We start from the raw sequence: 12,988 nt of genomic DNA on the forward strand, positions 1-12,988 counted from the left end.
TGCTTATTATAAGGTTAGAATTAGAATTTATAGACTTTTAACTAGTTTAAAACGTGTAAGATTGAAGGTTCTCTAACAATTTAGGCAAACCATTCTAAAACATCAGGTGGAGATTTGGGGCTGGTTATGCTACTTGGTAGTAACTTACCATTGTTTATTGCCCCTGCAGTTTATTGGGCTGGCCCTGTGTTGGCAGTTTCATAGCTGTTGTCTAGACATGATTACCTCCATTCTCTTTGACATGCAGGAGACCAAGGTACCAGGTTGCCAACGGACATTTAGCTGAGGAGAGGCAGGTCTAGGTTTGAATCAACATCTCTGATCCCTAAACCTCTGTACTTTCTACTAACTACATCATGTTATTATAGAAAAATATATCAAAAGGCTCTGTTAGCCATTACTGCATAACAAATTACTGCCAAACCTAGCATCTTAAAATAGCACTCCTTTATTATCTTACACTTTATGTGGGTCAAGAATCAGCTGGGTCTTTTTCTCCAGGGTATTAGGAACTTGCAGTTGAGGCATTAGCCAGGGCTGCAGACTTATCCAAAAGCTCCTGGGGAAGGATCCACTCCCATGCTCACGTGATTGTTAGTAGGATTCAGTTTCTCACAGGTCATTGGACCGAGGACTTCAGTTCCCTATTATGTGGGCCCTCTCTAGCATGGCACCTTGTTTCATTAAAGTGTGCCAACCATACGACTCTGCTAAGCAAGATCGAAGTCACAATCTTTTGTAAAAATCTATTTACAAGGGGCATGATGGCTCACACCTGTAATCCTAGCACTCTGGGAGGCCAAGGTGGCTGGATCGCTTGCACTCTGGAGTTTGAGACCAGCCTGAGCAAGAGTCAGACCCTTTCTCTACTAAAAATAGAAAAGCTGGGTGGGCAATGTGGTATGTGTCTGTGCTCCCAGCTGCTTGGGAGGCTGAGGCAGAGGATCACTTGAACCCAGAAGTTTGAGGTTGTTATGAGCTATGATGCCATGTTGCTCTACTCAGCGGGACAGAGTAAGACTCTGTCTCAAAAGAAAGAAAAAAAAAGAAAAACATGGCGGCGCCCGTAGCTTAGTGGGTAGGGTGCCGACCACATACACCAAGGCTGGTGGTTCGAACCTAGCCCAGGCCAGCTAAAACAACAATGACAACCACAACAAAAAGTAGCTGGGTGTTGTGACAGGTACCTGTAGTCCCAGTTACTTGGGAGGCTGAGGCAAGAGAATCGCTTGAGCTCAAGAGTTTGAGGTTGCTGTGAGCTATGATGCCATGGCACTCTACCCAGGGTGACAGGTTGAGACACAGGCTCAAAAAAAAAAAAAAACAACCTATTCACAGAAATGTCTTCCAATCCTTGTTGCTATAGTCTATCAATTATATTCAAGTCATAGACCCAGCTCACTCTAAAGGGGAAGGAATTTCATGTGGGTTGAATCCCAGAAAGTGAAAATCATTGGCAGCCATCTTAGAAGTCTGCCTACCTCACTTAGTTTTTGTTTTGAGTAAGTTTTATGGGATGGGCATTGATGTATATCAGACATGCTTTTCAAGATTAGGGATTTACAGCCACAGGTTTGTACATAGTGTAAGGCTGAATAGGAACTGTGATATAGTAACTGTGTGGATCTGATTGACTGTCTTTGAAAACCAAAACACCCATTGATCTTGATGAAGGAGATGACTTCAGGTCCCCTAATGAAGAGGGAATAAAGTGGCAAGTAGCTCACCTATGGAGACAGTTTTTGGAGTCAGGGTACTGCAGCCTAAGTATATTTGAATATATTGAGGAAACTGTGGATGGGGGATTGGACAAGGATATTTAAATGTGTGAAACTGTGACATATCTCATTGGAGAATGCTCAGTCCCATAATATAGGCACTTCTTCATCTTGCCATTCAAGGCAATACATTTATAAAGAATGAAATTCCCCATCAACACAGACCAAAACTCATATCAAGAAATTTATTACTAATCATTCAAGTCAAATATTTTGAAATATTTGTTGACATCAGGTTATTTCAAAAACATAAAGACTTGGTGGTCATAACATATGGTATTGTAAGGTCAGATCTACAGATGGAACCGATTTATTGAAACTATAGTTGTATATTTCCACAAACGAACGAAGAATTAACCAAGGTGTGCTACAATTACTTCCTATACATATCTTTTTTGTTTTGTTTTGCTTTTTGTAGGATTTCTTTGCCTTCAATGTAATTGGTATGAAAATATTTGATCACATTCAGTGTCCCCATCCCCAGGCTTTTTGAGACTTTGCTTTCTGTCCTTCTATCCTTAGTTCTGCAACATGCCTCATGGTATCAGAAGGTGTCTGCTAGCCCATACTTCACATAGCTACACCAGCTTTTTTAGACCATGGGACTTCAGACTTTTTTTTTTGGTAGACACAGAGTCTCACTTTATGGCCCTTGGTAGAGTGCCATGGCATCACACAGCTTACAGCAACCTTCAACTCCTGGGCCTAAGCGATTCTCTTGCCTCAGCCTCCCGAGTAGCTGGGACTACAGGCGTCCGCCACAATGCCCGGCTATTGTTTTTTTTTTTTTGGTTGCAGTTCAGCCGGGGCCGGGCTTGAACCCGCCACCCTCGGTATATGCGGCCTGCGCCTTACCGACTGAGCCACAGGCACCACCCAGGGACTTCAGACTTTTCATATTTATTTTGAGGAGTTAGTGAATGTATTGCACAAAATGGGATGACTTTTTTTTTTTGGCTTTGTATCAACTTTTGCTGAGTACTCCCCTATTTCTTTTAACACTTGATTTGTTGTTGTGTTTGGAATTACATAATAGATCGATATACTACCACTTTAAAAGAAAAACAAAAAATACCAGTTTTAGGAAATCAAGTGTCTTCCTAGCCCTACTCCCAACCCACACTGGCCAGAGGTGGCAGCAGAGTACTATTATTTGTTGTGTTTCCTTCCAGATCTTTGAAAAATTGAAAGTGAAAGACAAATTAAAGAGTATTATTTGTTGTTGCTGAAAATGTAAATGAATTTTCTATTTTGAAAATATGTTTTTAATACATGTTTCCTTTCTTTTTTTCTCTTTCTCTCTTTGGTTCCCGAAAGCTTGTCTTTGATGATAAAACAAGACTGGTAGACCGAGTTAGACTTAACTGGCAGTATGAGGAAGCCAGAAAGAGGTAAGACGTGCATTTTTCCATTCTTGCCTTCTGCTTACTTTTCTCCCGTGGAAAGAGGTTTGGCAGAGTTCCAATGGAAAGCTGTGTGGGACAGAATACGAAATAAAGGCCCTTCATTTATATGTAACATTCAAGTGCATTTAAAGTATGAAATTCTCAGTATTTCAAACAGTTATAAAGATGCAATTCAATAAGAGTAGAGACTTTCTTGGCTTTCTTTAGCATGCCAGATGGTTCAGAACTCCTACCCCGCCTTCCTTTCTCTCCTTCCAAAAGATTGAGCATCAGTCCCTCAGACCAGCATAAAGGATTTATCTTTTATATATGTGGCTTCTAACTCCATAGATTAATGGGCAAAGCCACATATTTTGGTTAAAAGACATTTAATAAGTATTATGTCTATAGGTGAGCAGGACCAAATTGATGTCATTTTGTTGGAGAGACTCGACATGTAGTGGTTTATATGGACCTATATTGTAAATCATCTGCCTTTGGCAAATTGTGACTTGACCAAGTTTGTACCTTTGTGTTTCTCTTTCCTCCTTCTTTCCCAGTCTTCTTCTTAGGACATGGACAAAACTACAAGGTTTCTGAAACCCTCCTTAAGTGCTGAGGGCCCCTGCTTTCAATATTCTGACCCTCCCTGGCTTTAATGTCCTTTTTTAGAGACCTTTTCTTTGTGCCTTTTGGAAAGAGTTTTTTTTTTTTTTTTTTGGCCAGGGCTGGGTTTGAACCCACCACCTCTGGTATATGGGGCCAGCGCCCTACTCCTTGAGCCACAGGAGCTGCTCCTGGAAAGAGTCTTTTTTTTTTTTGTAGAGACAGAGTCTCACCTTATCGCCGTCGGTAGAGTGCCGTGGCCTCACACAGCTCATAGCAACCTCCAAATCCTTGGGCTTAGGCGATTCTCTTGCCTCAGCCTCCCGAGTAGCTGGGACTACAGGCGCCCGCCACAATGCCCGGCTATTTTTTTGTTGCAGTTTGGCCGGGGCTGGGTTTGAACCCACCACCCTCGGCATATGGGGCCTGTGCCTTACCCGCGGAGCCACAGGCGTCGCCCGGAAAGAGTCTTAAAGCCAAATTCATTCTTTCTTTCTTTCTCTCTTTCTCTCTTTCTCTCTTTCTCTCTCTCTCTCTCTCTCTCTCTCTCTCTTTCTCTCTCTCTCTTCTTTCTTTCTTTTATTGAGACAGAGTCTCACTATGTTGACCTCAGTAGAGTGCTATAGCGTCACAGCTCACAGCAACCTCAAACTCTTTGGGCTTAAGCGATTCTCTTGCCTCAGCCTCCCAAGTATCTGGGACTACAGGCGCCTGCCACAACGCCTGGCTATTTTTGGGTTGCAGTTGTCATTGATGTTTAGCTGGCCTGAGCTGGGTTTGAACTCGCCACCCTTGGCGCACATGGTCGGCGCCATAACCACTGTGCTATGGGCGCTGTCACAGCCAAATTATTTCAAAATATGTGCTTCAAAAAAGTGGAAGCATGTCTTTTTAAAACAAAATTTTTTTAGTTGAAAATGAAATATCTCGGGGATAGGGAAGGAACACAATGCTGGGTGGGGTGAAGAGGTCTTTTCTGGAAGCTAAACAGTTAGGCCTACTCAGTACACTGTATCATTCATGGATGTCTGGAAATCTACTTTGCTGGTTTTTTAGAAAATGTAAAAATAGCAACAAAAGCAAATCATATGACTCCCTGCTACAAAGCCAACTTAAACGGACATAGGCCTTCTGTTTGCTAGGAGGTTTTATACCCGGTTACTCCAGGCTCTTTAGGATGGCCTTGTGGTGGGCTTTAAATTTCCCCATGGAATGCTTCCAAGTTCATGTATCAAAACTGGTTGTCTCTGTGGTCACATTCTTCATTTATCATGCATTCCTTCTCTTTGGCTTGTTGGAGTTTGTGAGGGGGGAATTGTCTCTGTTGAATATTCCTCTGCTTGTTCTTGCATGTTTCTAGTGGAACTGCAAAGTGTGGGTGCTAGAATTTGCTTGTGCAGTATTAAATTTAGCAAATGGGTCATTGCTACACCTTAGGAACTTAATTGTTATTTGTTTGGCTGTGACATTTATCAAACAGAGCAATGATTTCTTTGTTTTCTAGAAATGGTGTCAGTATGAAGTGAGTAACCTTTTAAATGTTGTGATAAGATGTTTAGGTAAAAAGTTGACTATTTAAGAAAATTATTCGAGAGGTGGGCACTGCACTTCATCAATACTTTTCAATAAAAGTACTGTATTAGTTGAAGATTTCTAGAACCTTGTTAGGAAATGCCTTGCTGCTACTAAGGACAGTCCTATCCTCAGCATTTGAGCCTTTGTGGGACATAGGAGCTTTTCAGAAAACCACATTTGGGGCGGCGCCTGTGGCTCAGTCGGTCAGGCGCCGGCCCCATATACCGAGGGTGACGGGTTCAAACCCGGCCCCGGCCAAACTGCAACCAAAAAACAGCCGGGCGTTGTGGCGGGCGCCTGTAGTCCCAGCTACTCGGGAGGCTGAGGCAAGAGAATCGCTTAAGCCCAGGAGTTGGAGGTTGCTGTGAGCTGTGTGAGGCCATGGCACTCTACCAAGGGCCATAAAGTGAGACTCTGTCTCTACAAAAAAAAAGAAAAACCACATTTGGTGGGATTACACCAGCGGTGCATCTTACAAGGGAAACTTGGTAAATGTGGAATATAAGTGTCTTGGCACAGTAACTGAGAGAATGCCAGGAAGGCTGTATTAACCAGTGTGATGAAAGTGTGTCAAACGGTCTGTGAAGCTAGTGTATGATGCCCCATGATCATATCAATGTACACAGCTATGATTTAATAAAAGAAAATTAATTAAAAAAAAAGAAAACAATTAGCTATTGACAAGGGAAAAAAAAAGAAAACCACATTTGGGGCTGCATTGAAACATTTAAGAATCAGAGATGCATTTGAAGTTGACCTGGGTGGGCGTGCACAAGCACTGCCTGTCCACCCATTAGCACACTGGTTCTCAACCTGGGGAATGGGGACTTTACCCCCAGGAGACTTCTGACAGTGTCTGGAGACATATTTAATTATTACAGCTCCAAGGCGGGTACACTTGACATCTAGCAGCCATCCTGCACTGTGCAGGGCAGCCCCACAGCATGTCGGCAGCTGAGCTTGAGAAACCTTACTCTGGGGCATCTTCCTGTCCTAGTCCTGAATCCTCACTGTGCATGGCCAGCAAGGTCCTATGTGGCAGGTTGCCTGGTAACTCATGGCATCAGCCCACTGCACCGCTCCTCCTTGCTCACCTGTTCCAGCCACGTTGGCTTCCTCAGTGTTTGTCATCTGTACTGAGTGTGCATCCACCAGCCAGCTCCACTGACATCCCTTTGGGCATCATTCCCACCAGGCAGATTCCTGACTCAGTGCTTGCAGATGGCAAAATAATGGCCTCCAAAGGTGTCCACGTCTTGATCTCCAGAGCCTATGAATGTGTTGCCTCTCATGGCAAAAGGGATTTTGCAGATGGGATGATAAGGATCCAGAGAGGGAGAGATGATCCTGGACAGGAGGACTGGCAGGAGAAAGGAGATATGAGGATGGAAGCTGGAGGAGGCAGAGAAACAGATTCTCTCCCGTAGCCTCCAGAAGGAAGCAGCTCTGTGGGCCCATTGTAGACTTCTGAACCCCAGAAGCATAAGAGGATACTGGGATTCAGAAGCCATTTAAGCCATTGAGTTTGTGGTCATTTGTTGGCAGCAGCAGAGCAAAGTCATGCAGTGCCATCGTCCGGGCTGCCTCCTTTGCAGGGATTAGAGTACTTTTCTCCATATTGTCATGTAGCCTCTGCTGTCCTTTTGATTACCTTGTTAGAGAGGTTTCCTTGATCATCCCGAGTAAAACTACACCACCCTGTCCTCACGCCATCACCCTGATTGGCCAAGCAAGCGTTATTCCCAATTGGTGTGTGCTTTCTTCTTCGTCTGTCTTTCCCTGTGAAAATGTATAAACCCCTTGAGTACAGGGATTATAAATCAGTGCTGTAATCCCAGTAGCTGCATACTCAGTGAACATTTACTGAATGAAGATGCGAGGGTCCTATTTGGTCACATTTGCTGTTTGGTCTTTGCCTTTGGGAGTGGATGAATCAGAGGTTCACTGCTCTGCTCCTAGCTCCTGTCACCAAAACTGCCAAGCTGGTAAAAGCCCTGGAGTAGTTCATACTTTCTGGGCCTTCATGGATACTCAAAAAGGCTAGTGTAGTCTGTGAACTCTCTATAATAAGTCCCCTTCTTAGAAGTTGGAGAAAATGGCATTGGAGCTGGGCTCCAAAGGAATACTGGGATTCCAGCTGCCCATACACTGGGGAAGGGCTTTTTCAAGTAAAAGGGGAGTGGGGGTCGGGTGGGGTGTCAGTCTACAGCAACTGGACTGGCCTGGAGCTGCAGAACACAGGCAAGGCAGGGGGTAGGGTGGAGGGTGCCACAGGCAGGGAGGCAGCCACATTACAAGGGCCATGAGTCCCTGGGAAAGGAGTTGGAATTGCTGGGCACACTAGGACTTTTGAATTGGGAATGTTAAGTGGGAGCCATTCAAATGTATGTCCAGGAGGGGGCAATTGGAAGCGCCAGTATAGGAATTTTTGTCATATAAATTAAGTTGCCAAATTTGTCATATGAATTAAGATCACCTCAGGAGAAAAAATACACAGAGAAGTGAAGAGACTCCAGGACTTGAGCCATGAGAAAGTCCAATAAAAGGGCTGGTGAGGGTGAGATTGGCCAGAGGGGTACAGTAAAAAGTCCTAAAAAGGATGGCTGGGAGTGGGAGGAAAAAAAGAAGAGGAAGCAAACCTTAGAAAAGACTTACCTTCAAGGGCTCAGCAGCGGAGGAGGAGAAGGTACAAAGGAACGGAAGAGAACAGCAGAAGTGCAAGGGCCTTACAGGCAGGCCTGCGCCAGCCGAGGTGCCCCAAGTCCACAGTGCTCTAGGAAGAGCAGGGCATGGCAGATTTGCGTAAAGCTGACTTGCTTCGGTTCATTTAAAGAACTCTCTTATTCTGATGTATGTATTTTTTCTGTTAAAACATCTATTTTTACGAAATCATGATAGTTGATGTGAGTTGGTTTTTTTCAAAGTCTTTGCTTGGGAATATAAAAAATTGGCAGTCCTAAATTAGTCCCCCAGCCACACTTTCTTTCTTTTCTTTTGAGACAGAGTCTCACTCTGTCACCCTTGGTGGAGTGCTGTGGCGTCACAGCTCACAGCAACCTCAAACTCTTGGGCTGAAGTGACTCTCTTGCCTCAGCCTCCTGAGTAGCTGGGACTGCAGGTGCCCGCCACAACGTCTGGCTGTTTTTAGAGACGGGGCCTCGCTCTTGTTCAGGCTGGTCTCGAACCTGTGAGCTCAGGCAATCCACCTGCCTTGGCCTCCCAAAATTGTGGGATTACAGGCGTGAGCCACTGCGCCCAGCCACACTTGCTTTCTTAAATTGTACTGGCCTGTGGAAAGTGTGACAGAGATGGTGCTCTGCCTGGGATTAAAGAAAAATGGCCCCAAAGAGAGTTTCCAGAGGCTCATGCTAGGATTGAGGATTATTTAGAAGAGAGATCTTGATTTTAACAATGAATTTGGTGGGGCGGCGCCTGTGGCTCAGTGAGTAGGGCGCCGGCCCCATATGCCAAGGGTGACGGGTTCAAACCCAGCATCGGCCAAACTGCAACAACAACAAAAAAAACCAATGAATTTGGTGCTTTTAATGGACTTTAAGCTGCTCAGAAACACCCCTGAAGTATTCTTGTCAGTGGAGTCCTCAATAGTGATCACGGTTCACTAAGTCACTGATAGCAGCCCCTCCGGGTTCTGGTCCCCTGATGTGGTGGCATGTCTCCCATCTCCTCTAAGTCGGTTCTCAGAGTTAAGGCTTGGCCAGTAAGGAAGAGCATGCCTGACTTGTAAACCACACACCTGTCACACAGTCCCCAGCAGCACTGGCAGGGCACTAGACATTATACACGCATTGTCGGGACAACCTTATTCGCCCACCCCCACCTTTGCCTCATCCTGGCAGACAGGTTGAAAGAGGGTAAAAGTTAGGGAGGGCTAACGTTGTATCAGATCAGGGATTTTATTACAGTTGCTTTTTCTGAGTGTTTGTCAGGCTGCCTGTGAATGAGGCACATGATTAGAACAAGAGAGACTTGGGAAGAGAGTGACAGCAACCAGTTCTCTGGCAAGAACTAAATCTAGAAGAGATGTTAACATTCCAGGACCTGGTGACAAGCACCGCAGCCAGAGCGTGATGGCTTTGAGGTCTGTCCGTGGACTCTTCATTCCATCCCTTTGATCAGGCGGGTACACAAGCTCCTTACACCCTCCTGAGCATCACTGGGGAAGCGGTGTCCCCCACACAGGAAAGCATCATGTACCCTGTCCACCCAGCAAAGCATGAAAAAGAACGTGTTGCTTTTTTGTAGCATCATCAGCAAAGAATAATGTGCCCTTTCCCACTCTTTTCATTCCAAGGCTATGAGCATAATGTGTCTTTTTCTTTTGTCCAGGTGGACTTCGATTATTTTAGCTCCACAATTCAGTGGAAATTTGGTCTTTTGGTTCTGCCACCTGGCCCTGGATGTCAGCCTCCCAGCTCTCATTTCTAAAATCATTTTAGCCTGCAAAGTTTGGCTTCCTTACCGTACATAGGGTTCTCCAGAGACACAAAACCAGTAGGAACAGGGGGTGAGCCTGGGAGGGAAAGGAGAGAGATTGCTTTATTACAGGAATTGGCTCATGTGATTCTGGAGGCCAGGAAGTCCCACCATCTACAAGCTGGAGACCCAGGAGATCTGGTGGTGTAACTAGTCCAAGTCAGAAGACCTGAGAACCAGGGAGTGGGTGGTGCTGGTGGAAGTCTTGGAGATTGAAGGCCTGAGAACCAGGAGCTGCAGTGTCTGAAGACAGGAGAAGGTGGATGTCCCAGCTGAAGAAGAGAAAGAGAGCTCAACCTTTCTCTACCTTTTTGCTCTAATAAGCCTCTCAGTGGGTTGGATGGTGCCTGCCCCTGTCAGGGAGGGCAGATCTTCTTTACTCAGTCACCGATTCTAATGATAAACTCTTCCAGAAACACCCTCACAGACAACAGCCAGAAATCATGTTTTAGCAGCTATCTGGGCATCTTTTAGCCTAGGCAAGTTGACCCATAAAATGAGCCATCATGCATGCCTGCCCTCTGCAGAGCAGGCTGTGCTTTGCCCTTCCAAAGTTTACACATTTTGGAGAAGTTTATGCACTTTGGGGAAGTCATTCCTTGTATAACTATATTTGAGATTGTTTTTAAAATGTAGGAAATTATCAAAATACAGAGTTTTGGACACTGAGGGATTTCATATGTATTCCAATTTAAAGGAAGTTTATGGACGTGGAACTCATAATTCCAAGTGGTGGTATGATTTCTAGAGAATTCTCTGACCAAACTATCACTGTCATGGTGATCAGTTTTGTGTTTTCATCACTGGGTCATATGCAATGTACTAAAGGACTGCTTCTGCCTTTGGCTTCAGGAACGTCTCTTCAGGTTCCCAAGGCAGACCTTATGATAGGAATGTTTTCACATTACTGGTTTAAAAAATTTAGAATTTCTTAAAGTGAAGTTGAAAGAGCAAGCCTTCTTGAAGCAATCCCAATGACGCAGATGGCTCCTTATTTTTAACCTAAGAGCACTTGTTCCAGAACTGTGCACAAACTGTAGCTGTTACCATAGAAACACTCAGTCTGGATAAGAACAAAACATTTGGTCCATCCAGTTTCTCTGCGTCTTAGTTTTTGTTGCCAGGATCAGTCCTGCTGTTCATCAGTTGTCAGGAATCAGTGTAGTGTTATAATTGTAGTTGAATTTGATCAGTCACGTGGATTTTTCCCCTTCATTTCTCAAGTAACTGGATGTGGGTTTGGAGGGTCGGGGGACAGATGTGAGAAACAAGGAAAAGCATCTTTGCCATGTAGCTCCCACCTTCCCCATTTGGGTCAAGATGAAGAGCCCTGTAGACTTTCTGCTTTTTATTTATTAAAGAAATTGCCCTCTAGCCAGGTATCATGGTATATATCTGTAGTCCAGCCACTCAAGACTGAGGCAAGAAGATCATTTGAGCCTAGAAGTTTGAGACCAGCCTAGGTCCTTCTCTCAAACAATGCCACCACTCTTCCCCCCCACACCCCCAACAAAGAGATTGCTCTCTGAAGATGTGTGCATTCCATAGGGAGAAGGTGTTAGGACAGAGAAGCTGAGGACAGTGCAGGGTATTAGTATATTAGCAGAGCCTTATTCTTTTTTTTTGTTGTCGAGACAGAATCTCAAACTGTCACCCTGGGTACAGTGCCATGGGGGTCACAGCTCACAGCAACCTCAAACTCTTGGGCTCAAGCGATTCTCTTGCCTCAGCCTCCCAAGTAGCTGGGACTACAGGCGCCCACCACAACAACTAGCATTTTTTTTTTTTTTTCTGCAGTTGTCATTGTTGTTTTAGCAGGCCTGCGCTGGGTTTGAACCTGCCAGCCTTGGTGTATGTGGCCGGCACCCTACCCACTGAGCTATGGGAGCTACCTTAGTAGAGCCTTCCTACATAACGTAGTCTAGAGTTAAGATTTGAATTTCCAACAAGGAGTGAGCAAGTGCTGGTTTATCAATATTTAATCACCTAAAATGATTCCATTGTTCTTCTGACTTAAATCTCGGCTGACATTTTTATTTGTATATATTTATGAGGTACAAGTGCAGTTTTGCTATGTTAATATATCACATTAAGGTGAAATCAGGGTGCTTTCCATTTAAATGGATATTTACGAAAAAGGAAACTAAGAGAAAGCGTAACACGTATCAAACCTGTAGCCATAATTGAAATCTGAAAACATGGGGCTATAACCTAACACCATATCCTAGAATGTGGCATTGGGATGTGTCTCAGTCACCATTAGGTGGGACTGTGGGTTGCTTGCAGTTCTGTTTGCTATTCCAGAAAGCAGGTTTTTAGGAACATGAGACTTTATATATAGCGGAGAGCAGATTTTAGGTATAAATTCAAATTTTTGGAGCTTACTCTCGACAGGGCTCAGAAATTTTTATTATTAAAAGTTGAGAGGCTGGTGTGGTGGCTCATACCTCTAATCCTAGCACTCTGGAAGGCTGAGGTGGGAAGAAGTTTGAGCTCAGGAGTTTGATACCAGCCTGAGCAAGAGGGTAGAAAAATTAGCTGGGTGCTCTGGTAGTCGCCTGTAGTCCCAGCTAATTGGGAGGCTGAGGCAGAAGGATCACTTGAACTTACGAGTTTGAAACCAACCTAAGCAAGAGCACAACCCCATCTCTACTAAAATTAGAAAAACTAGCTGGGTGTTATAGCAGGCATCTGTAGTCCCAGCCACTCTGGAGGCTGAGGCAGGAGAATTGAGTCCAAGAGTTTGAAGTTGCTGCAAGCTATGTTACCACAGCACTCTACCCAAGGCGGCAGAGTGAGACTGCAAAAAAAAAGAAAGAAAATTCATATTTTTCCCAGAAAAAATGCAAATGATATTTAAAATTTCCATGTGAACTTAGAGGACCTGAATAGTTTCTGTAGTAAAAATGCAGGTTTCCATTCATGGTTTAATGGTGCCTGAGTAACAGAAAAGGTGTTTGGGCAAAAATTATAAGGGAAAAATGATTCATATTTTACATCTCTCTGTGTTAGACCTGCTCAGGGACTAGAATTTGGAAATCCCGTAATAAATATGAAACCTGGATGCTTGATTGAGCATTTGCTTTCATTTCTTCACTATCAAGGCACAGGGATATATATTTTAAAGCTTTTAAAGGCATTTGTGCGAGA

At 44.3% G+C, this 12,988-nt stretch overlaps 1 protein-coding gene across 3 annotated transcripts in view; it reads left to right on the forward strand.

The window, feature by feature from the left end:
* The window catches only part of WWC3 (WWC family member 3), a 132,382-nt gene that overhangs the window by 80,215 nt on the left and 39,179 nt on the right, over positions 1-12,988 (forward strand). For all 3 annotated transcript variants that reach the window (XM_053580064.1, XM_053580062.1, XM_053580063.1), the window contains exon 9: positions 3,096-3,169. In XM_053580064.1, the coding sequence (XP_053436039.1) occupies positions 3,096-3,169 (74 nt within the window). The remainder of the gene's footprint in view (positions 1-3,095; positions 3,170-12,988) is intronic.

The sequence above is a fragment of the Nycticebus coucang genome, chromosome X (assembly GCF_027406575.1).
Source record: "Nycticebus coucang isolate mNycCou1 chromosome X, mNycCou1.pri, whole genome shotgun sequence".
NCBI classification, from domain to species: Eukaryota; Metazoa; Chordata; class Mammalia; order Primates; family Lorisidae; genus Nycticebus; species Nycticebus coucang.